This window comes from Thermobia domestica, chromosome 7, assembly GCF_964235325.1.
Source record: "Thermobia domestica chromosome 7, izTheDome1.hap1.1, whole genome shotgun sequence".
NCBI classification, from domain to species: Eukaryota; Metazoa; Arthropoda; class Insecta; order Zygentoma; family Lepismatidae; genus Thermobia; species Thermobia domestica.
In genome coordinates, this window is record NC_137460.1 from 179,025,688 (window position 1) to 179,049,342 (window position 23,655).

Sequence of the window (23,655 nt, forward strand, 5' to 3'; positions counted from 1 at the left end):
TTTGATCTTAATTTTTAGTTTTTTTTTCGCGCCACTACTTTGAATTCTGCTTTTCCAGACAGGGGACATATGATAACTTCTAAATCATAAAAGAATAACACTACTATTCTTTAGTCAAATGGCACATGATCACATATCTATGTACATAGTAATAATGTTTTCCGTAGCACAATATCAAGTAAAATAGTTCCGTAAAATGCCAACTAATTGTACAAGGAGAAGAAGAAAGAAAAATATTTCCAAGATAATTAGTACAATTACGTATCTTGTGCAATCCTTGTTCTGGCTTAATGAAGACTGACTGGCGTTTGAAGGTAGTAGTGTCTTCTGATTCTTTCAATCCCTTTTTGCCGCTGGGTTAAGAGAAAACGCAAGACACACATACAGGAATCCACGTGCAAAATATTCACGGGCTGTTTTATTATTTTCTCAAAAACTGTACCTTCAAGCGTGTTATTTTGTTCTGCTCTTTCTGATCTATCGACTTATATACTGAAGTCATATATTTAGACAATATTTTAGTTAAGTAGGTATTAAAATGTAAGAGTTTATAATAAAATTTTGGGCTATATTTCATTAACCATGCTAAGTATTATTGTATTACTACACGAACACAATGTATTATTGCTAAGCGTTATTGTGTTATAATAACGAAAAAGTTAATGGGGGTATATTTTAGTATCATCTTCCCCTCAATAGTGACATGGTTCTGGCACAGCATCAGCTTTTATTCAGATTTCAGGTTAATTGTTTTTCTCCATTTCTGGAAAACTATTGTCATATATATAATTTATTCAACTCAATAAGATCATGCTGATATATGGGTCATCTTTGAACAACATGTTTTCGTTAAACGCTAATTTTGTAGAATTTGCTTGTATTTTCAAGAAAATCTAATAAATAATGCAGGTAATTGTATTAGAGATATAAAATTAATCTAAGAGAATTTGTGAAAGTATTTAACTTTATGAAAATTACCAAATCGCCCCTAAATAAATTTACTCAAATTTCGGACCTAACTAAATCTGCTAATTGCCCCCAAAATGGTAAAATAAATAAATAATTTATTTTAAAAAATAGTTCGTTCTTCAGACATAATATATGCGATTTCCAGACTCCTCTCCAAACCTATCCTCAAATAAATTTCATTTTCATTTAAAGTTTCTGAACATCTACTTTTTGAGGAAATATCTGAAAGGCTAATCTTCTGTCAGTAAACAAAGGCCTTTAGTACCTACTCCCCACAAGATCATTCCTAAATAAGTTCTCATAATTGAGACCCAGTTCACTGACCAACATATGAAAATAGCAGGAAATTTGTCTCATTTTCCAGTTTACATTAATTACATATGCATTTATACATATACTGACGTGGATCCAAGGGAGCTATAAGAACTATGTCACTCTTGGACTCAAAACATGGTGATTAAAGAAATTCATGTAAACGGATATTTCAAACAAATACTTTAAATGTTTGTGTGAATTTAACCCTGCCCAAAGTCGACTTTTTTGTTTTATAAGTAGAGAACTACATAAATGTCTATCTCTCATCTAATCCAATTCCTGAAAATAGGATGTTTTCACTGAAACCTTCACTCCCAAAATCAGATTTCAGTGTCAATATCTCACACACATTTTAAGTGATACATACTCATCTTTCAGCAGCTACTAGCAGTTCCGAACTGGCCCCACTCAGTTCAATTACGCGTATTTTTATATTTAGTCCACCAAAGTAACGTCAAAATGACACTGCAAGAGCTTTGCTTACACTTACCTTAATAAATACAAGTAAATAAAAATAAATTCTGCACAAATGGGAATAACCTTGAAATTGACTTACTAAACCACATTTCGAAAATGTTTGCTGTTTTTATTTGTTAAAGTTCAGTGTTCTCTTTGAGCGCCGAGACTATAGATAATGAAGACTTACAGTTTAAAATGGAATCTGAACCAACGTAATGAGTTCATATGTCAATTCTCTCTCACAAGGAATCGAGTCCGGGACCCCGTGCATAAAAGGAGCGCGTGCTAACCACTAGACCAACATGAGGGGCGGAAAGAGGAACCTCTGATAACCTCGAACAAGAAGATGCATCAAGGTAGTTCTCTCTCTGTCTCTGTCTCTGTCTTTGTCTTTTGTCAAGCTACAGCACAGCTGAATGAATAAATATGCATATGACAATAATACAAAAATATAACGACAGGATATGCGCACGAGACGAGATATGAGGCTGTCTCTTCTTAAAAAGGTGCCGCGAAGGTTCTGTCTCGTCTCGAAAATTGTATCTGTTTCTATTGAAACAGCTCAGTTTCGACTTGAATATCGTAACAAAAATTCTGTCTTGTTTCGTCTCGTGCGCATCGATAACTATTATGGAATATATGTTAAATTTTCCAATCTTCGGATTACGAATCTTCCCAAATATTTACAACAAATTGTGATGATTTTCTAAGTGAGTTGATTTAAAGAAGTAGCGGATAAAATACTTCATACTGATCTCTTATTCAAGATTTAAGTATCACCCACCAACTTTTTAAAAAAATATTTTATTATTTTTAAGCTAGAAAAGACAGATCCTAAATGACAGCTTCACCGTGGATGTTTAGAAATTTGCCTCTGGGTATCATAAAAGGGTATATGCTACTCTGACAAATAATCACATCTGTTAAGTGTAAGTGAAAAGGACAACTAGATATCCTTTAATTTATAATTTAAAGAACTTCCTGTTACTTTCATAGTACATGTTACATGTGTGTTTGTGTGTGTTATTTTTTTTGTCTCTGAATATTTTGCGTGTAAAATCTTGCGTGTATATATAACACAAATCCATCCAGCGGCAACGAAGGATTGATAGAATCAGAAGACATAAGATTACCTTCCAACGTCAGTCTTCATTAAATCGGAACAAGGATCGCACAAGATATGTGATTATCTAGGAAAGAACTGCTTTTTAAATTTTTTCCTCTCCTCGTGTAATTGTTTGGGATTTTACGGAACTATTTTACGCAATATTGTGCCACGGAAACATTATTACTATTTTCATAAACACACTTATTTTCCATTTAATTCAAGTGTTGTACTGATATGTTTATTTTAACATTGTTCCATACTTTTAACGATTCGTCAAACTTATCACTCACTAACTCAACTTCGTAAAACTGGCAGTTCTCATGAAGAATATGATAGTTTTCAAAATATCTTATTCCATCACTTGCCGCTATTCTTAATTGGAGGAGTGGTACACAAACATATCGTTCCTTGCCAATAATAACTGACAGTTTTTGTTTTCTAGAACATTCTTATTTATTTACGTACTGTATTATTTATTTTCGACATAATTTAATATCTATCTAAAAGAGATAGTGATAAAGAGCCTACAAAATAAAGACGGCATTTCAGTAGGAGGTAGAGTGATTAGGTGTATACAGTTTGCAAATGATACGGTGCTTGTAGCAGAATCTGAAGAGAAAATCAATAAAATGTTAGAGAACTTGAGGAAGGGCTGTCAAGAATATGGGATGGAAATAAAGGTTAGGAACACAAAGGCCATGGTAATTGGAACGAATGGGTCGGTGTCAAATATAGAAGTAGAAAGGGAGAAAATAGAATGGGCAACTAGTTTTTGATGCCTGGATAGTATTATTAGTGATGATACGAAGTGTGAAAATGAAATAAAAGCAAGGATAGGAATAGCGAAAGAAGCCTCTAAGAGGAAGAAAATATTATTTTGTGGGACCTTGAGTAAACAGTTGAGAAAAAGACTTATAAAATGCTTCGTGTGGAGCATTGTGCTGTATGGATCAGAAACATGGACATTGCGCAAAAATGATGGAAAACAACTGGAAGCTTTCGAAAAGTGGGTGTGGAGAAGAATGGAAAGAATAAGCTGGGTCGAGCGGAAAACGAATGAGAGGGTGTTAGAAATGGAAGGAGAAAAAACAACAATTTTGGATATTATTAAGAATAGGAAGAGAAACTGGTTGGGATATAGGCTAAGAAGGAACTGAGAGACGTGCTATAGGGTATAGTGGCAGGAAAGAGAGGGAGCGGCGAAGGAGATTACATTTAATGGACGATAACAAAACAGAAAAATCGTACTTGAAAACGAAGAGTTAGCGGAAGACGGTGGAGCATGGAAGCTTCTCAGTTGCAGCAAGTAACCCGCCAATAATGGTAGAATACCTATGATGACGGTGATGTATAGATAGTAAAATGCACTGTTAACTAACAAATTGTTCTTTGTCATTTCCCAATGGGGACACACACACACAGACTACTAGTAAATTTTATAAGAGACTGGGCATATTAAAACAGAAAACAAGATAAGTGAATTATTTAAAATTACATAGTCTTCCGATGTTCCTATGTCTTTTTCGAAGGTTAGAAGTGAATGTATCTTCAAATGATCTTGACCTATATCGATGATGTTTGCACACACTGGAAGTTGCCCTTGGTTTCAGTACGAGAGATCTAGTGACCTTATTATTTTTTTTTCCTGGGTTCAATGATACTTCAGTTATCACTTAAAATTACGGGACAAAAATAAACGACCAAAAACGTCATTAAAGCTAATGACGATCTTTGTCGTTTATTTTTGTCCCGTACTTTACGTTAAATGGTAACGGTTGCTTGAAAGATTGTTTCTTACTGACTGATGCGGAAATGTCTGACACACAAGTAAAGTTACTTGTGTCAAAATGGAGGTAACGGTGATACACGTAATAAATGCAACAAATGCAAGACGAGTTTACCAACAATATAAAAAAAATAGTAAAGGAAACATTTTAACTCCTTGTATAGCTTTTAGAATATAAAGATGAAAGGTAGATTTAACTGGAGAGGATAAACACGACCTTTATTTGATATCAGTAGAGCGTAAAGGTAAGCTAAGAAACTTTGATTTCTTTTCTTTTTTTAAAAAAAGTGAGTTTATGCTATGGTTCATTTATTGAAGAAGTTGACGAGTTGTTATCATTTGTTCCTCTTTCCTTGAAAGCGCATTGATCTCTCGTAGATTGGAATAAACTATGAACTTCAAACAATACATCTTTTCGTATTCTTTGTTTTATTTATTTTCTTTTAAACAATTCATTTCAATACTGCAACTTACATAGATGGAGAACCTACCCCATCCCCTGTCAAGCAAAATTTGAGATGTCACTGGTGGAAAAGTACGTAATACATTATCTTCAATATTCATCTCTGAACATACAATTCAATCTTGTAGTGCGAGTTCCTTTGATGCAGAATCCTGTAGAGGTACTGCATTTTGGAAGTTACTGATGTTCATTTTGGATATTCTCGGGTCTAAATTGACCCCTGAAAATATATAGTACATATAATCAGGGGCGCCCATCCCTCTATGAGCTTGTATGTAACTCCAAATTTACTATTCTGCCCTGTACACATACCTTTTTCCCCAAATTCAGCACTCTTCAATCTGATTGTATATAGTCGAAGTCCCTCAATTTATATTACTCGAGACATCACTGACAGGGAAAGCACGATTTTGAAAACGACCGGGAAATCGAAAGTGATGTCTCCAAACCTTAAGTCCGTTTTCCGATTACTTTTATCGCTCTGCAGATTCAGTGTGTGGATAGATAAATATAATATAAAAGCAACTTTTTCGCGTTTTCCGTGTGGAATGGCTAAAAACCATTAACTATCTTTTTTTTTATCAGGTTAAAGGTTGGACTTCTACAAACACCGTTCACTGCTTCGGCCTTGTCAAGGACTTTCCTACTTTTCGTTGTCACTACAGCACTATAATTCGATTTGTGCCTTTGCCTTGGATTAGATACTTGAGGATCATTTCTCTGTTGAAAATTCTAGATATCAAGAATTTTCAGCTAACTCTTCATCTGAATTTAGAGCACAGTATATGAGTCACTACCTTAACTTTTACGTTGTGTCAGGTGAACATATATTCCTAGTTGGACTCGAACAAATGTGGGTCTTTCTGCCATAGTATATATATATAACCTCAACGTCCAACTATTATGCTCCGGGAGTAAGAGACGCGGTTATAATAATAATGAATGAAATAGTGGAATGAAGAAAGTGAGACAAAACACGCACGTGGTATTTGTTCCACTACAAAGTCTTTGGTACAAGCTGAAATCGAACCACGGACCCTACGTACCAGAGGTGAGCGTTCTACCACTGAGACATCATCGAAAGTAAAATATGCTGTATAATAATTTCACCAGAACTTAATAAAAGCGAGACAATGGCAACTCTAAAAAATTAAATTGATAAATTAAATTTGTAGGAAATGCTTAATGAAGTGTAAATGAGAGACTTTTGTTACAGGATGTTGCGTGAAGGAGAAATTCCAGTGTCAAAACATCACCGGAAGAGATTTCATTTCCGTTCTGTGTTATTAGACACGAAACAAAGAAATTAACAATAATAAAGGAAAAGTTATTCCATGTATTGCAGTAATAATTGTAATCTTTTCAAGGAAGAAAATGTGTTCTATAGCCAATAGCTCATTTTTCTTGTTTCACATATCATTCTGCACACGTAGTATGTGTGTTAATAATGTTATTAAAATGCATAGCATTCTCTCATTCGAATGTGTGTTAAGTTTCTTTCGTGGATAAACCAAATAAACATCTTAAACTTAAGTATGTGGCGTAATGACAGGAAAACATCGTAGGAGTTACAAAATTAGAAAAAGAGAGATGTCACCGTAGAATATAAACATTAGTTCTAAATTTATGTAAGTACATAGGACAGGATGAACTTGGATGACACACTAACACCAATTAGTGTAATTGAATTTTAATGTAGAAAAACGTTGTGATTTTCTTCCATTTTACCTGACATTTGTATTGCAAACCTGACAGTAAGAAAGCAATCAAAGTACTTCATTTTAAGAAATATATACATAATGTTATATAAAATTTATCAAATTATTTGGAATATATACATAATGTTATATAAAATTTATCAAATTATTTGGAATACAACCAGAGGCAATTATTAGTTAAGCAGGTACACAATGTCAAATTCAGCTTTCACACAACATGTTTCACAATATTATATATATATATATATATATATATATATATATATATATATATATATATATATATATATATATATATATATATATATACACTTTCCTTCACATCTGACTTTGTGTGTTAAGCCACATAGAACAGTGAAATTATACGCTCAAACACTAATGAAAAAGTGAAAAAGATCTTTATTTGACATATGCAATTATGGCAGATTGTTTGACTACTTGTTTTGAGTTTTAGAAATATATCCCAAGTTCTTCATTCCTGTCACATTAGCTTTCGCTCTAATTAAAAAGTTTGTGAACATTTATATTTTCTGTATGATTTAATAGTATTAGCTAACAATAAATGTATTTCTACAAATCAGCAAATCATTCTCATTTGGTATACTGAAAATTGTCTCTGGCTTAATAAGCACCAATAATAATGATGATGTAACAACATTGGTGTATTTCTGTCAATATACATTATTAATAGTATATCATTATCATCATCATAGGTATTCTGTCATTATTGGCAGGTCACTTGCTGCAACTGAGAAGCCTCCATGCTGCACGGTCTTCCGCTAACCTCTTCGTCTTCACGTACGATTTCTCTGTTTGATAACTCAAATTAATTGTAGTCTCCTTCGCCCCCTTCCTCTCTTTCCTGCAACTATACCCTATAGAACGTCTCTCATGATACAGTTCCTTCTTATCTAATGTCCCAAGCAGTTTCTCTTCCTCTTCTTAATAACATCTAAAATTCTTTTTTTCTCTCCACCATTTCTAACACCTTCCCATTCGCTTTCTCCTCGACCCAACTAGTTCTTTCCATTCTACTTCACACCCACATTTTGAAAGCTTCCAGTCGTTTTACATCATTATTACGTAATGTCCATATTTCTGACTCATGCAACAGAATACACCACGCGAAGCATTTTATGCGTCTTCTTCTCAACTCTTTGTTCAAGGTTCCACAGAAAAGTATTTTCTTCCTCTTAAAGGCTTCTATCGCCATTCCTATTCTTGTTCTTCACGTTCACAATTCATATCATTACTAATAATACTACCCAGGTATCAAAAACTAGTCACTTGTTTTATTATCTCCACTCCTACTTTTATATTTGACACGACTCCTTCGTTCCAATGACCATGGCTTTTGTCTTTCTAACATTTATTAATATCAACAAAATTAATTTCTGCTTAACAATAAAGATGAGAAAATGGTGAGAACTGTTCACGTTCTTTAACGTACAGTAATATTCAAAATAATAAATATTCATCTCTCGGTAACTTTACATTCGTGCTTACTATGCTTACTATCCATATTCGTATCCGGAGGTTCGATTACTACTCCGAGTGTAGTGCTTCGTGTAAGAACCTGAATAGTGTTTTTGCTCCCTCTTTAATAATAAGTCTCTTCCACCCAATTTTAGTGCTACGTAAGAACATACAATAAAATAAGGAAGGAATTCAGGAATACGACAAATATTCTTGATGCGTTTGACTTTGAAATCTGTCTTCCAAGTCAACATGTCAAAATCAGTGTATTGTGCTGCAACAATAGAGTGTGTCTAATACAAGGTTGATGTTTAGGTTTCATTTAAAGATGAATGTAGTACTATGCTATTCAAAATCATACAAGTTGTAATGTTTTCCTTTAGTGCGTATAACTCCACATAATGACAAATCCACAATATTAATTGTCTTCTATGGTTCAACCAGAAACCCCCACTCCTTCACGTTTTTCATAATTCTGCGAAAATCAAAAATAGTTTTTTTCTCTGATACTTCAAGTATTTATAAATTTCAGACGGTAGTGTGTTTGAAATGTTCATTATAGACAACATTCTTGTCATTTTTATCTTTTCTCTTTTGATTGAACAGTTGAAACATAATTAACAATAGTTACATAACTTGGTATAGCTTTGATATACGAGTAGATGTGTAATGTACTCGATAACAACTTGAAGAAAACAATGTGAAGACGTGGAATGGAAGAAAATATTAGGGGAATTAATTATGTATTTTTCGGGACTTCTATTCGTAAATATATGGGGTTTAACTTTTTCATTCTGCTGCCAGACTAATGAAGTAGCGTTAAGTTCTCTCCGGCAAAGAACTACAAACTTATTAATATAAATGAGTGTAAAGAAAAAGGAGTTAAATATATCTTCCTCCTTGGGGTACAGCCAGGCCACCACAAGGAATGAGATGGAGTAAAGTGAATACGTACAAGTGATACAACAACGTTTTCTACAGACTTGTCACGTCTTAAGTCTCGTAAGAAAGTGAGAAAATGCATACAAAGGTGATAATGGCTGTATATTACAAGTTAGTAAGTATTCACGTTTGCGAAAGATTCAAAGTAACTTGTACTATTAAAAGAATATAATAAATTGTAAATATTAATATAAATGAGTGTATACTGTTAACTTTCCTTTATAATATTTTAGGGCTACCACAGGTAACTCAAAAAAAAAAATACTCCACTGAGTACATTTACTAAGTCTTGAACCTAATGCGTTGTTTTCATGAACGCTCGCACGGTGGAGGAAAGAAGAAGAGATCATCGACCCTCCTTAGAATTAGTCAATTAATAATTTGCGTTGCGCTTCCGTGCACGAGCAATATAACATTTTTTAAACTAAGTTCTCCATCTTTTTATTTCTTTATGTTTCCAAAAATATATGCTATGTATTCTACTTGATCAGAAAAGTACAGAAATATTTGTCTTCTGTACTGCCTGTATACCAGAAGACCACAAATAACTTCTTTTTTCTCTAATTACAAAAAAAAAAAAAAAAAAAAACAAAGGACTACAAACAAACTTGGTGAACTCCTCTGCGAGGACCGCGGTGGTCCAGTGATAAAGCGTTCACCTGTGGTGTATGTTGTCCTTGATTCGATCCTAGCTCGCGCCAAGTAAGCTTTGTGGTGGACAAACACCATGTACATGGGTTTTCTCGGGGTTCTTCCGTTTCTAATTATCACCGCCTCCTTTACCCTAACCGGCATAACTGTCTGACGTAAAACTTAAAGATTTCATTTAATTTTCCTGTGCAAAATATTGCGGACACCCAGGGTTCTTTCAGACGAATAACTTACATCATTTGCTACAGAAAATTAACGCTAGATTTTAACATTATGAAATGATACTTAAAGTGTTGGTATACATTAAAGAATAAACACCTGATTAAACTTAATTCTTAATTACACTAAAAACAATCAAAAATATAATGATTCGTAGGGTGGCGAAGATCCCAAAGAAGCATTAATACTTTCATTGGAATATTTTGAATTTTAATGCTACTAATAAATTTGGTCTCTATGGTATTATAATGTAATATTAAATCTATACTTATCTTGTTTAATTCTTAAAAAAGAAAGTAACAAGAATAAGTAATAAAACGTCAAAACTTGAATAAGCAACAGAACTTTATGAGTTATTTGCCTTAATTTATTATCAACATACTAGAAGAATAGTAATTAGATCGTTTTATTATTTATTGAGTAGAGAAAATTATTCAACATATAGTTCAATTTAATTAATGGAGAATGTTACTTCTACTTTCTTCCTAAGCTTTCTTAATCCTATCCAGAACGACTTGTCTACTTCACACATTTCCAGTACGGAAACCATTAAATTTCTGTTGCTTGGCAAGCCACACCCTTGTTCTATTCCGTAGAAGTAATTCCTTCACTCCAACAAGTTCTAATCAATTGGACCTTGACATAAAATTATTTTTCCAAGGCTGGAAACTGGTCTCGGCGTAACTGGAAGGCAATACTGCTATACCGTTACTTAAATATGATTTCTTTCTTTAAGTTGAAATGTAATGCTGATATTCCACATCAGCCATTTCGTGGGAGTGAAAGTTGATATATCAAATGCTGTACTGCCAAAGTCTTTTTTTTTTTTTTTTTTTTTTTTTTTTACTTTTTAAAATATGTGAAAACTTCCCATATTTTCTCACCGGATCCAATAATTCAGAAAGAATAGAGAGAAGCTTTACAACCGTTTGTATAACGTATAATTTTTGTTTGTCAGTGATATTGATTCACTTGATATTACTGAGCTGAAGTTTTAAGAAATATTCCGTGTTTACATTACATACTTCCTAAGACAAAAAGATTAATGTTCTCTGACATAAAATTCAATCCGTGGAATTTATATATTGAAGTGCTAGAGTTCTCCGAGTCTCTTTTAAAAGCATTTCAGTTTCCTATTACATACTTTTATTGAGAAATGTTCTGTTTCATTTCTATTTCTAGTAACACATATTAGGTGTTAGAGTTTGAAGAAAAATGGCCATTTTAAAGACCTGTTAGTGTCCAGAAGATCCGATTTTAGACACTACTGTTAAAATTAAAGTGATATCATGTTTAAGTAAGCGAGAAATACATTCTCAACCATAGTCTACGCAAGCTTTTTCTCTGCTTAATGTACGCAAGATGAAACTCAGAGGCACTTTTAAAAATATTACATCTATTCACAATAGATGATATTACGAGTCTGCAAGTTTGTGGTGGACAACATCAAATCCGTGGTTCAATTATTTCATAATCATTCAGTTCCATTAATATAATCCTTCTCCTTTAGCTTAAAGCATAACTGTGTTAGGTAAAAGAAGATATTGCATTTCATTTCAATAACGACTTAGATACGTAGATTTTATTAATGTAACTTGATACAATATTGTGAGCTTCTTCACGGAAAGTTACAAGACTTTATCAGATCTTTGTTGTGTAGATTAGCTAGTAAGCTAACAATTTCAGTCCAATGACCATAATAATTCTGAAAATATTTTATAATTTTATAGCTGTTAAACATTTTCTAAGAATATCTAAGTGCTTAAAAAATTATTATAACATATGTCAAAAACAGATAAAATATAGAGTTATGGTACCTCTGAGGCAGCCCTTGCGTTAAAATATTTTTTTTAGCATTCAGTAACAATTATTGTTCAAAAAAGTTATTCAAATAATGAATAATTATTCGAATGTATAAATTAAATTATGTATGTTATTGTCATTTTAACAGCAACAGTTGAAACAAAATGTAGCTTCGTCAGTAAATCATGATGTAAATTGACCAAAATATTGAGATTAGAAAACAAATCTCTTTGTGTTTTTATTCCATTATTGTTGTTTTCATATGTTTATGTTTACTTAAAAAGTCTAAAATAGTACTGGTGAATTTATTTTGGTTGTTAAGAAGTGAACGTAAATGAACAAGTAGCCATTTCTTTGATCAAGACCTGCTGTTAAGTTTGACATTTTATTCAAATGAAAGAGCATATACCTAAACTAGTAGACTCCTACTTGTTTTTTGTTTTTTTTTTTTTAATTTTATTGTATGTGATAATGTTACGTTGTATCGATAACGAATCCTTTCACTTTCTTGCATTTGTAGCCTATGGAGGAGTTCTTGTAGCCAATACTGGCCTGGCCGCTCTCTCGGCTTGTCCGGAGCAGTATGGAGTGCAAGTATATCCTGACCCTCACAGCTGCGACCAGTTCTACAAATGTGTGAATGGCACACTCACCCACGAGCAATGTGAAAATGGTCTGCTCTTCGACGGCAAAGGCGCAGTGCACAATTTCTGTAACTATTACTGGGCAGTGGATTGTGGTGCAAGAGTAGCTGAAGGTATGATATAAATTGGTTGACTCAATGTAATGAAATATTATGGTATATCATTACAAAATCAATATTTAATAATATTTTCCTTAGTTTTTCCTACTATTTATTTAGATTTGTCCGAGATTTTCATGGTAAGTGATCCAATAGAAAATCGTATTACTGCATTCTTGAGTTAAAATGCCCTTTTTAACCGGTTTCAAAAAAAGATGAGATTTTTTAGTTCAAGCCGTTTATATGTACACTCATGTCCAAAATTATTGTCGCATGTCTATAAATTTGTTGTAGGAATATAATTTGATAATGAATTCGCCCGGTATTTCTTATAATGTTAGTATGTGTATACTTGGCAAAGACATGTATATGGCAAATTTCATGTCAAAAGAGCAGTAAATAAGAACAATAAAACGAAAATAAAACTTTTTTGTCCATTTAGAAAAATTTTGTTTTACTCACTCTAATTTTCATATTTATAATTCTTTTCTTTTGAAATTTACCACAAATATACATTTCCCGATTATATTACATAGTATCAGTATTAAAAGTACCCTGCAAAATCTTTATCAAATTATATTCTTACAAGAAGACAGTTATAGATATGCGACAATCATTTTGGACAGGAGTGTACTTATATATATTGTGGGTAATTATATCATGTATAACTTTGACATAAAAACACATAGATTTTGATGATTGTTTTCTTTCTGAAAGACTATATCGTTCCTCTCAAGACAAAAAGGTGTATCTCGTTTTCTTAAATTTTGCAAGAGATACGTTTAAATCTTTCCCCATGATTTATTCTATCGTCTTCCTTCAAACATTTAGTTTGATTTCCTTCGATCAGGTATATAACTTACGAGATCAAATTAAATTTTGAAAGAAGACGATAGAATAAATAATGAGAAAAGGTTTAAATTATCTCCTGAAATAGTTAAGAAAATGAGATACGCTCCATTGTCTCGAGAAGAACGATATCTTTTTGATAGTTTCATATAAATTTCTTGGGAATCTGATAATAATCTTTAGAGCTATACTATGCAAATCCTCAACGGATACTATATTGAAAAGATATATAAGATTTTTGTTGAAAAAAAGATATATAATTATGTAACATTTGTTTATGAAAACAAGTAAATAAATGAATATATTACAAAATAAGAACGAAACTACTCATTTCTTTGAAATTCGTTCAGTAAATATTCTTGAGAAAGATTGTGGTATATAACCAGTGTTGTTTAAAAACGGAGTATCATGTATTTCCTACTTGATTTTAACAGTTTCATATGACTATGATTTTCTCAGACAATATCATTTGATCTTCAGTAATATTATTTAAGTTCTAATTAGAGGTTAGTATAAGAAAAACTAGAGCTCATTGTAATGCATTAGATAACTGCGTCTACTTATTTTTGTTCATATACATTTACAATAGTATTTAATTGAGACAAGCACAAACAATTAAATAAAACATCGTATCGTATTCTCACACTTATACTGACTCACTCACTTAGTCAGTAATGTACTCGCTTCCACTGTCAATGACTATCTGCTAACATTGCGGAAGGAATTCAATGGCGCGACTGTAGATTGCGTTGAGTTTGGATAGAAGTCAGTGAGCAAGTTTGAAAACCAATTTCCTCAGGAAACGCTTCTCTCTGAATATAGACAAAAAATAAAAATTGCGGAAATCGGTACACAGTCAGAGGAATAGTGAGGATGCAAAGCAAGTTTTCCAGCCGAGTTCTTCGATAGCTTCTTTGGCACATACCTACGATTAAAAGTTCAATTTTGATTTGGTCATGTAACACATTTGGTACGAATGCACTAATATCTCCATCTGATCCATACGAGAATGCAAATGATGAATAATTGTCGAGTAGTTTCAATTTATAACTTGAACCGATTCCTGTGTCGTTTGGAGGGGATTCTCGTCAATCAAAACCCAGAAATCTTCAGCAGCAGCATTAGCTTCATTCACAGTACTTACTGTTTTCGTTGCTCTTGCTGCTGCTTTGATTCTCGGTTAAAATTCGGTTAAAATTTGAATCTAGTTAGCAATAGAGCTACAATATATGGAGCTAAAGATAGAAATTTATTTACATATAATACACCGTCTATTAAATTATTATTATTATTGATTGACTTTGAGTTTAGGTCCCAAAACTATATGAGACCGGCCCCGAGGATATTTTATTTTATTAAACTTCAACTCAATTCTTTAAGATGTAGGAAATTGTATTTGTAGAATTAAATAAATATTTTCCCCAAAATTGTGATTTTGCTATACCGTTGAAGTTATGAAGGACGGAAACTATATTAAAGTAAATTTAACGGTTTTTAAAGCAACTTTAAATAGAAAAAATACGGCTTAATATCTTCTGCATATAATAAATAATAAACAATGAATTTAAAATAAAATGGAATGAAAATACTAGAAATCGAACACTATTTACTTATTGACAAACACACAGTTTCAGTCTAGGGACCGATTCACAATGGAACAATTAACGAGTCAAACAACAACAATAGAAGAGAAAGACATATCTTTAAGTGTGTCATTTCGTCATTCTCCTGTTCGAAATGAGGAGAATCTCAGCAAGTGAAATTTGAACCAGCGAAGAGCACTCTAGCAGCTATATTATTAACATACGTGTCTTTGGATAACCAGATTGCTTTCCAGCTGAAGCTCATGTGGTTCGAATCCCACGTTAACTTGTACTTCCACATCTCATATAATGTCTCTACTGAAGGGAACGTTAAGCTCAAGTCCAACCAACCAAGTAATTGAATCAGGGCCTCCCGATTGCGAAGTGAGAACACTAACCATTAACCTATCTTCATTCGGTATGAATACTACCATTAAAAAGTATTGAGTTTGGTTTCTTAGGATGTATTCTGTCAAATTAAGAGAACTACACCGTCTCCTGACATCTTTGAACAGTCTAAAATGTTAGGTTGGCAATTACAAGATTTGTCTATAACAGGTTCCAATCCTACTCAGTGCTTAGCTCTATGTATTAGTCTTTTGCCATTGATTTTATTATCATTATTTGTTTCTCGTCGCCTTCATTAGGCAGTCATGCAATGTAAAACAAAAAAGAGGATTAGAAATGTACATTTTGAAAGATAATCGAAAGATTTATCGAATGATCGAGTGACCAATAGTAGAGCTTGCTTTGACGCTGAGCAAACACTCATTAAAGACCAAGGTTATTTTAACTTGTTCAAAAATTTATTGTCTTGATTATAAACATGTATACAGTACTAGCAGCGTTCACCCCGCTTCGCTGCGGTCACCCCGGAACGCAATAAACTTTGTTACTTAGATAATTTTTACTTTTTCGCTTTCAAGTGATATGATAAAAACCATAGAAGATTGCAGTAAATGTTAACATTATATCGCCTGTCATTTATGTTAACCCGCCCCGCTTCGCTGCGGTCACCCCGGAACGCAATAAACTTTGTTACTTAGATAATTTTTACTTTTTCGCTTTCAAGTGATTGCAGTAAATGTTAACATTATAGCGCCTGTCATTTATGTTAACCCGCCGAGTGACACGGTCATGCGGGTTGCATATAAATACGTTTATTTTTACCTATGATGAATAACTAACAAAGGATTTGTACGTTATGGACACTTGAATGGTCAATTATCTCAAGACACTGGTAATTAAAAATTAAAGTGATATGATAAAAACCATCTAGGGTCCAAATCCTAATAACCCCCCAAAAATAAAAGAAATTGGTTCAGCCGTATTAGCGTGATGAGGGAACAAAGGATTTTGTACGTTCTCTTTTATATATAAGATATATAAAACTTGTTTCAGATATTAGGTTGATTAGTTGAAAAGTGCGTAATAGGTGTAATGAGGTCAATATTTATTAAAATATTTTCGAAAAATATATAAAAATGTGCATTCTCCTATTGTAATCCATCCATGTTTTGTAAAATAGCGATTTTTAGTCTCTTTCAGTTGTTTTAGACAAAAATTGGAGCCAAAATTCAGTATGACATAATTTCTTTGAAACTACGTTTCTTTTTGTATTAAATTTTACATTACCAATTTTCAGGAAAAGTAGTTGTCTTGCTTCACGCTATAACTTTTCATGAATAGACTGCAGAAAGCGTGTAACTTTAGTGGAAACGTACGTTAATACTGACACCTGAATGTTGAGACGAAATTGCTCGGTTAGAATATTACATCTTTTCAAGTTTTTATGAATACAATATGTAATTAATTCAAGCAATGCTTGCCTAAAAATGTCACCACTGAAGATTATTACTAGCTTTTCTGTAGTTTATTAAACCTTAGTGTCCTTAATTGACTAGGAACATCTATCACCATACAGTATATGACAGACTCGGAGCTGCAACATTTACCGTGCTACAATGTTCCGAATAAGAAATCTTGTTCTTCGCATGAGGTATGACGCCAAACAATTAATATATGCATTCGAGTAAATTCATCATTACACCTACATTCTGTTTGTTTCTCTTTTTTCAGTGGTTCCAATCAGCACACCAGGATGTCTGTACCAGTTTGGAATCTACCCCGAAAGTGCATCGTGTAGTACAAATTACATCAAGTGCGCTCATGGTGTTCCTTATCAAGTACCATGTGAAGCAGGACTTGCCTACGATGACAAAACTCACTCTTGCAATTGGCCTGACCTCCTCCTTGATCAATGCAATCCAGAAGGTAACATAAACATTATTAAATCAGTTACATTCCATCTTGTTAATTTCTCCATTTTACCATGGTTTCAGATATGTATTCCTGTTTACTGATTTATACTACCAATAAGAAAAGATTCTACTGCATCGTTAGACAGAAGGATGATGAATATCCAGATTTTTCTTATTTTTTAAATGTCTAATTACATGTAGCTATCTGTGTTAACTAGAGCTTTATGAACCTATGATATTAATGCAGAAATTTTGGAACGTAATTGTCACAGAAAAATATAAATAAATAAACAAATGAGTGTATTGAAATATAACTATTCCTCCACAGTTTCACATTATGCATGAAAATTTTTGAAAATGTTCCGAAACTTAATTCTGTAGAGCAAACACATAAGGTTGTAACTTTTGAACATTATTTTTCCACTCAGTTTAGGAATTCCCCTGGGAAACACACGTTTAAAGAATTCTTGTTGATTTACTCCAATTGCTCGTTTAAAAACTAGTATATACAAACTTTGTTCTGAAACTGAGAGTAAAATGTTGAGACTGGAATTCCCGAATAGGATAGAGCAAGATCATGGAAAGAGGAAAAGCATCGGATTGAACCAGAGTACTAGTTACAACCATCAAGATGTAAAGTACGTAATGTAAATTGGTCGGTTGGTTTGATTAAGTAGAATTTAGTGACCCTTTCAGCACCGAGGCTATAAGAGATGTGGTCCTACAATTTAAGATGGAATCCGAATCACAGTAATGCGTTCGTCATTGTTATCAGCGAAAATAGAACACGGTGCCCCATCCACCAAAGTCACATGCGCTAGCCAGTAGACCATAGACTAATATAAAGCACTGGAGTTGGTGGATTAGAATTTAATGTCCCTTTTTGATAGCGAGGATAAATAATACAAATTCTATTGCATAAAGTGAGATCTAAATCACTATTTGGGTTTCATCAAAGGCTTGATACTCTTAATGGAACGGATGTACAGAAAGCATGCTCTCTAGCCACTTAGCTAGGAAAGAATATTCTGCCTACAACAGTTCTGTAGCCAAGAATGAAGCAAAGAATAACAGAGAAAATATGTTATGCTGCAATATGAAGTTACTTATACAATTTTAGTTTCACACAATTTATTTCGAGACGAGACCGATAGGTGGTCGAGATTTGGTCCTCGAGACCGATCGAGAGTGGTATATGTTGATTGAGGCGAGATAGGGACTGATATAATGGTTTTCAATTCGAGACGAGACCAAGACTGTATTAAGTATCATATCGTTGCGATAACATCTCTACTTTTCGCAGTCTTCCATAAGTTACGGACGTTAAGGATATTAATGTAAATCATGTAACACAAGAATAAAGAACAAACTGTAGTCCAGGGGCAAAAAAGAAAAGAAATCAGATCTTAGCAATTAAACTGACAAATATCTTTATGATGAAATTTCTCTTCTTGAAATCAAATATGAAATGCGACAGAGAGTTCCAACAAGCGGAATTCTTCATTACACGAAAATAAACACAAATAATTTTGAGTTGTATTACTTTTTGACACAATTTTCTCAATTGTACAATAGAGTTAAAATTTAGTTTTCAGTGTCTAAAATCGAAACTACTCTACTTGTCGCGTACAAGTCGAAAATATCTTTTGACTAGTGGTTTTTTTCAAAATTTAGATATCTTGAGATATTTCGATTTAAGTAAAAGTATAATTTGATATACGCCATAAACTTTGAAGTCTTATAAGTCGGTTCTATTGAATTTCGAGATTTAGCATTTTGTAAGGTGGCACACTTGACCATAAACTTTCTGCAAACTGACAATAAAAAATAAAGAAAAAGATATATCATTATGTCAGCAAGCCGACGAGCTTTTAATCACTGGTTAGCTTATACACTAGCAATCAGGACATAAGACTCTTTCGATAACTGTATATGACTATATTATTTGAGTTCTTACACTTTCTTTTGCATTTTATAGATTCATAACAATGTGCACATAAGTTAGATTTAAATAAACTAGGCTGAATAAATACATAAATTAAGGAAGAAGAAGTGACTTAGTGGTGCAAAAAGACTCTTTTAGGTACAAGATCTTAATGCAAGTTTGCAATGGATAATATCTTGTCAACAAATGTTTCGAAAGTTCTCCCATTTCTTGCAGCTTCTTAAAGTCGTACACTGGTTTATCATTTGTCGAATTTGCGACATTAAACGAAAAGTAAATTTATAAATTAAATACAAATGCTACTCAAGAAGACGGAGGACAAATTAGTGATTTTCTGCTTTGTAAAGAACGTTCCAATCTAAAATTGAAAAAAAAAAGTTGAAAATACAATAACATGTCAAACGCATAGTTACGTATCGGCCGCCGTTCAGAAAACCTTTATTTGATCAGAAAAATATATTCTGAAAAATGACTCGCGTACACATACGCAAGAACTCAGTCGCAGTTAAGGCAGTGCAATTTTCAGGAAGAGATCTTTCTTACAAATCATAATCAAACCCAAAAAACTAGTTAGCTCAAAGTACTGTTAAGCACTTGACGGAAACGCATCTCTGGACAAATTTTTGTAAGCATTATTTTGACAGCTTTTTTCCTTCCCTACCAATAATCTAAATGCTCTCAAAATTTATACAACTAATAATGAAGTTATAGATCTTGCAAAATTTAACAATTTACTAATTCTTTAAAATTTAACAATAACATTACCTTAAATTCAGAAAATGATCTAATACTCTTTTTCACCAATAAGTAACAATTTCAAATATAAAATTATGAAGCACATCAACTCCTTTCCCGAAGTAGGTGATAAATACGTGTTTGTATATATTGACTTCATATTGGTTACATTTATTGGTAACTTCGTATTGGTTACATTTTATCTGCAAATAGAAGTATGAAATAAATAGTAGCCTTGTTAGTTGGTGCAAGTTGAGCTGTGTCGTGTGTAGTTTGTGCTTCAACATCTAACGGAATTGTTTCTAGCTTCAGAGATCAGAATTAAATACTTCCTTATTCCAACAATTCCTCAATTAGTCATTATAATGTGTCTACGACGAAACAGTGTTCCATTCTGGAAATTGAATCCAGAACAGATTCATGCGCTTAAACAACTCGGAAATATGAAAACATAAAGAATAATATGTTTTTGTATTATATTCTTGTATCTCTTATTAAACACAATATATAATTTACTCTAGGGAATATGGCGATTCTCTAATCATTCCTTCTTGTATTTAACACTATTAAGAAAAAAAAGATTTACGTAAAACAATCAGATGATGGGAAAGCGAGTTTCGAAAGTTGAAACATAAATATTTATAGCTTATACGTTGAAAATAGTACATATTTTATATAATGGAAACTAGTTGTTTCAAGTAGCCTTCGGACTGCCTGACCATATCTCTTGGTGTCAGATAGGAGGTAGCACAGCTAACAACATCTGTTAACGTGACACTGAACTATTGAAATTAGCTTGGCTGAGAGACTGACACGTTATATTATGTTTACAAATGATTAATTAGGAATATGGAAATATTTTTCACTAGATGTTTATGTAACTCTAACTTTTAAAATTTTTAAAGCTGTATATCGTATTAGCGTTACCAACAGTTTGATAAGTTTTGCTTGAATTTCTTATGACTGAAAATTTCGTGTACTCATATATAGAAAAAAAACAAAAATTTGAAAATAAATACGTATTTTGAAATGCCAATTAAAAGTTTTTTTTTTCCTTATAGCTGTAGTAGGATTCAAGTGCCCAGATCACCTTCCAGCTAATTCTCCCGCCAGGAAGTTTTGGCCATACCCAAGGTTCCCAGTTCCAGGTGACTGCAGAAGATTGATCACTTGCGTCAATGGATTCCCACGTCTCATCACATGTGGAGAAGATAAAGTCTTCGATGAGAACACACTCACTTGCGACTACCCAGAGAATGTACCAAAATGGTGAGCATTTTTTTTTTATTTTTTTTTTATTGTTTAGCTACATACTAGTCCTTCCCCATGACTAGTATTCTTAAACTGGTTAATTGGATGCCGTTATATTAGTATATCGGGAAAATTGAAAAGATTAATATCAGTGGGGTAGGTATGGATTTGCATTCCAGAGGCCGCTGAGGAAATGGTTAGGGTCATAGCACGTGAAGCAAAGAAATATGAAAGCAGAGAGTAATTTACTAACTCTGCTACTTTCCTTACTTAATAGTCATTATCAAATGTAAATACTCGTATTCCATACCAACGACTTCAACTTTAGTAAACATACTCATTTGGTACAACGTAAACGTACAACATACAACGTAACAACTTAACATCTCTTGTAAGTTATATCATACTTATACCACCAGTTATAAGTATGATATACTTCCTCAGAACATTCCTTTAGCTCAGAACTTTCCTTCATATAATTAGTTTCCTCTCGTCTACTTCTACACACCAGTCTTACGGATCCTCGTCCGTTCCCTATACCAAAATCGTAATTCAACATTTGACTTCCTGGAGCTTACTAGGCTAACTAAACTATCTTTTCCTTCTTCTAACAAATATATGTAATATTCGAATCACACATATATGCTAATAACTTAACTACCTACGTAATTCTCCCTCTTGCTTTTTGATTTCCTTTTCAGATACTTTTATTCTTGGTTTAAGTTCGGCTCACAACCTACTTGGTGTCACTGATCAGCCTGAATTAATGGTGTTTGATTTGTCCTCCAGTCTTGTCCTATAGCAGGTTTAATTCCTGCTGTAACCAACTGAACATACTCAACTCGAGATATTTGGTATCGTCTTTTACCAGTTTTTGCTCATTTAGCAATTGCCCAGTAATTCTTTTTTTTTTTTTTATTCCTTTTGGATTAGGGCCTTTCTCTGGTTTCTTCCTTGTCGGAATCTTCTTAGTAAGGCTCTTTCTCTACTGGCAGAGTAAGGTCCCGTTATCAGTCCTTCTTCATTTCAATCTCCATTATTTCTTGTAAGTTTTCTATTCGATGGACACACAATATTGCCTGATTCTGAAACTTCAATGGATGTCGGGTTTACCACTACTAGTAGATTTCGTTCCTTGGTTATTAGCTGGCTCTTCTTATTAGAATTTTATGGCACCTTCTTCTTTAGTATATTTCGATAGATGTGTCCCAAATCTTTTTAAACACCTACTTTGATAGGATTTGGATCAGTATGGTGCAATTCTATTCCATTTTCGTAAAGCTAACTCTGTAGTATCTGTTTATAATTTTTTCTCACTGATGAATAGATTTCCAGAATAAGTCTTTCCATAAACCGAGAAAACTAACTTGCTCTAACAAATGAAATTTCATTTTCATTTTCATAAGTTCAATGTTATAATATGGAAAATACCACGTCAGTATCGATATTAGTTATCAATTATAAATTAAGTGTTATTTTATTTCAAGATGTCCCATTCCTCATATCAATTTTCATTCAAAACTTTGTCTTTTATAATCAGTGGAGACTGTGGATGGATGTCTATATTTACAGATAGTCTGTAAGTATATAAGGTCAGAAAACAAATATTAAGCAAATAATCGCAATTGTCTTTTTTTAATGTTGCTATGTAATTTTATAATTTTTCATACTAATAGTAAGATCTATTAATTGGAATTCTATATTTTTAAAGAATTCGAGTAGAGTTAATTTCCTCACTGATAATGAGGATTTCTACTACTTTTTATTTTAATTTAGAAGTATAGCCTGCGAAATAAATATTTTTCTTTTATGTATTTAATATTAACGAAATAAATGGACTTTAAAAAAGATCTTTAAGTTTCACCCAATGGAAATGCCTTTGCGCAATGTTTTTAGTGAAATGACGTAAGTGGTCCCCAAGAATCTATGGAAAGTCTAAGGAATTATCTGAATATAGAGTAAATAGAGCAATTTATCGTTTCAATTTGAAGACGTGTAATACCGCAGCTATAATATTTTTTCCTACGACCGATATTAAAACATACTCACAATTGCCGCAATAAAATGATTGTATTTTGAGCGAGTGAATTGAATGAGTTTGATAGAGTAAACTATGTTCTGTTAATTTTACGGTATAGAGACAAATTATGTTACTATACTGTATGCAATATTTAGTTCTTACAGATACAATCTGTAAAGATGATGAATCTTTTTTTTTTTTTTTTTTAACGAATTATTTCTCAACAAATTAACTGTGAACTATCACAGCTAATTTATATAGGTTTCCACGTTAAGTTCTTATTTCATGAAATATAATTCAAACTATAAAGACCTCAATTACCACTAGTATATATTAGTTTACACTATGCATAAAATGTAC

General features: G+C 32.7%; 1 protein-coding gene across 1 annotated transcript in view; it reads left to right on the forward strand.

The window, feature by feature from the left end:
- The window catches only part of LOC145690590 (protein obstructor-E-like), a 62,565-nt gene that overhangs the window by 35,267 nt on the left and 3,643 nt on the right, over positions 1-23,655 (forward strand). The window contains exons 2-4 of the mRNA XM_081765628.1: positions 12,430-12,666; positions 17,163-17,357; positions 21,086-21,293. Of these exons, the coding sequence (XP_081621754.1) occupies positions 12,430-12,666; positions 17,163-17,357; positions 21,086-21,293 (640 nt within the window). The remainder of the gene's footprint in view (positions 1-12,429; positions 12,667-17,162; positions 17,358-21,085; positions 21,294-23,655) is intronic.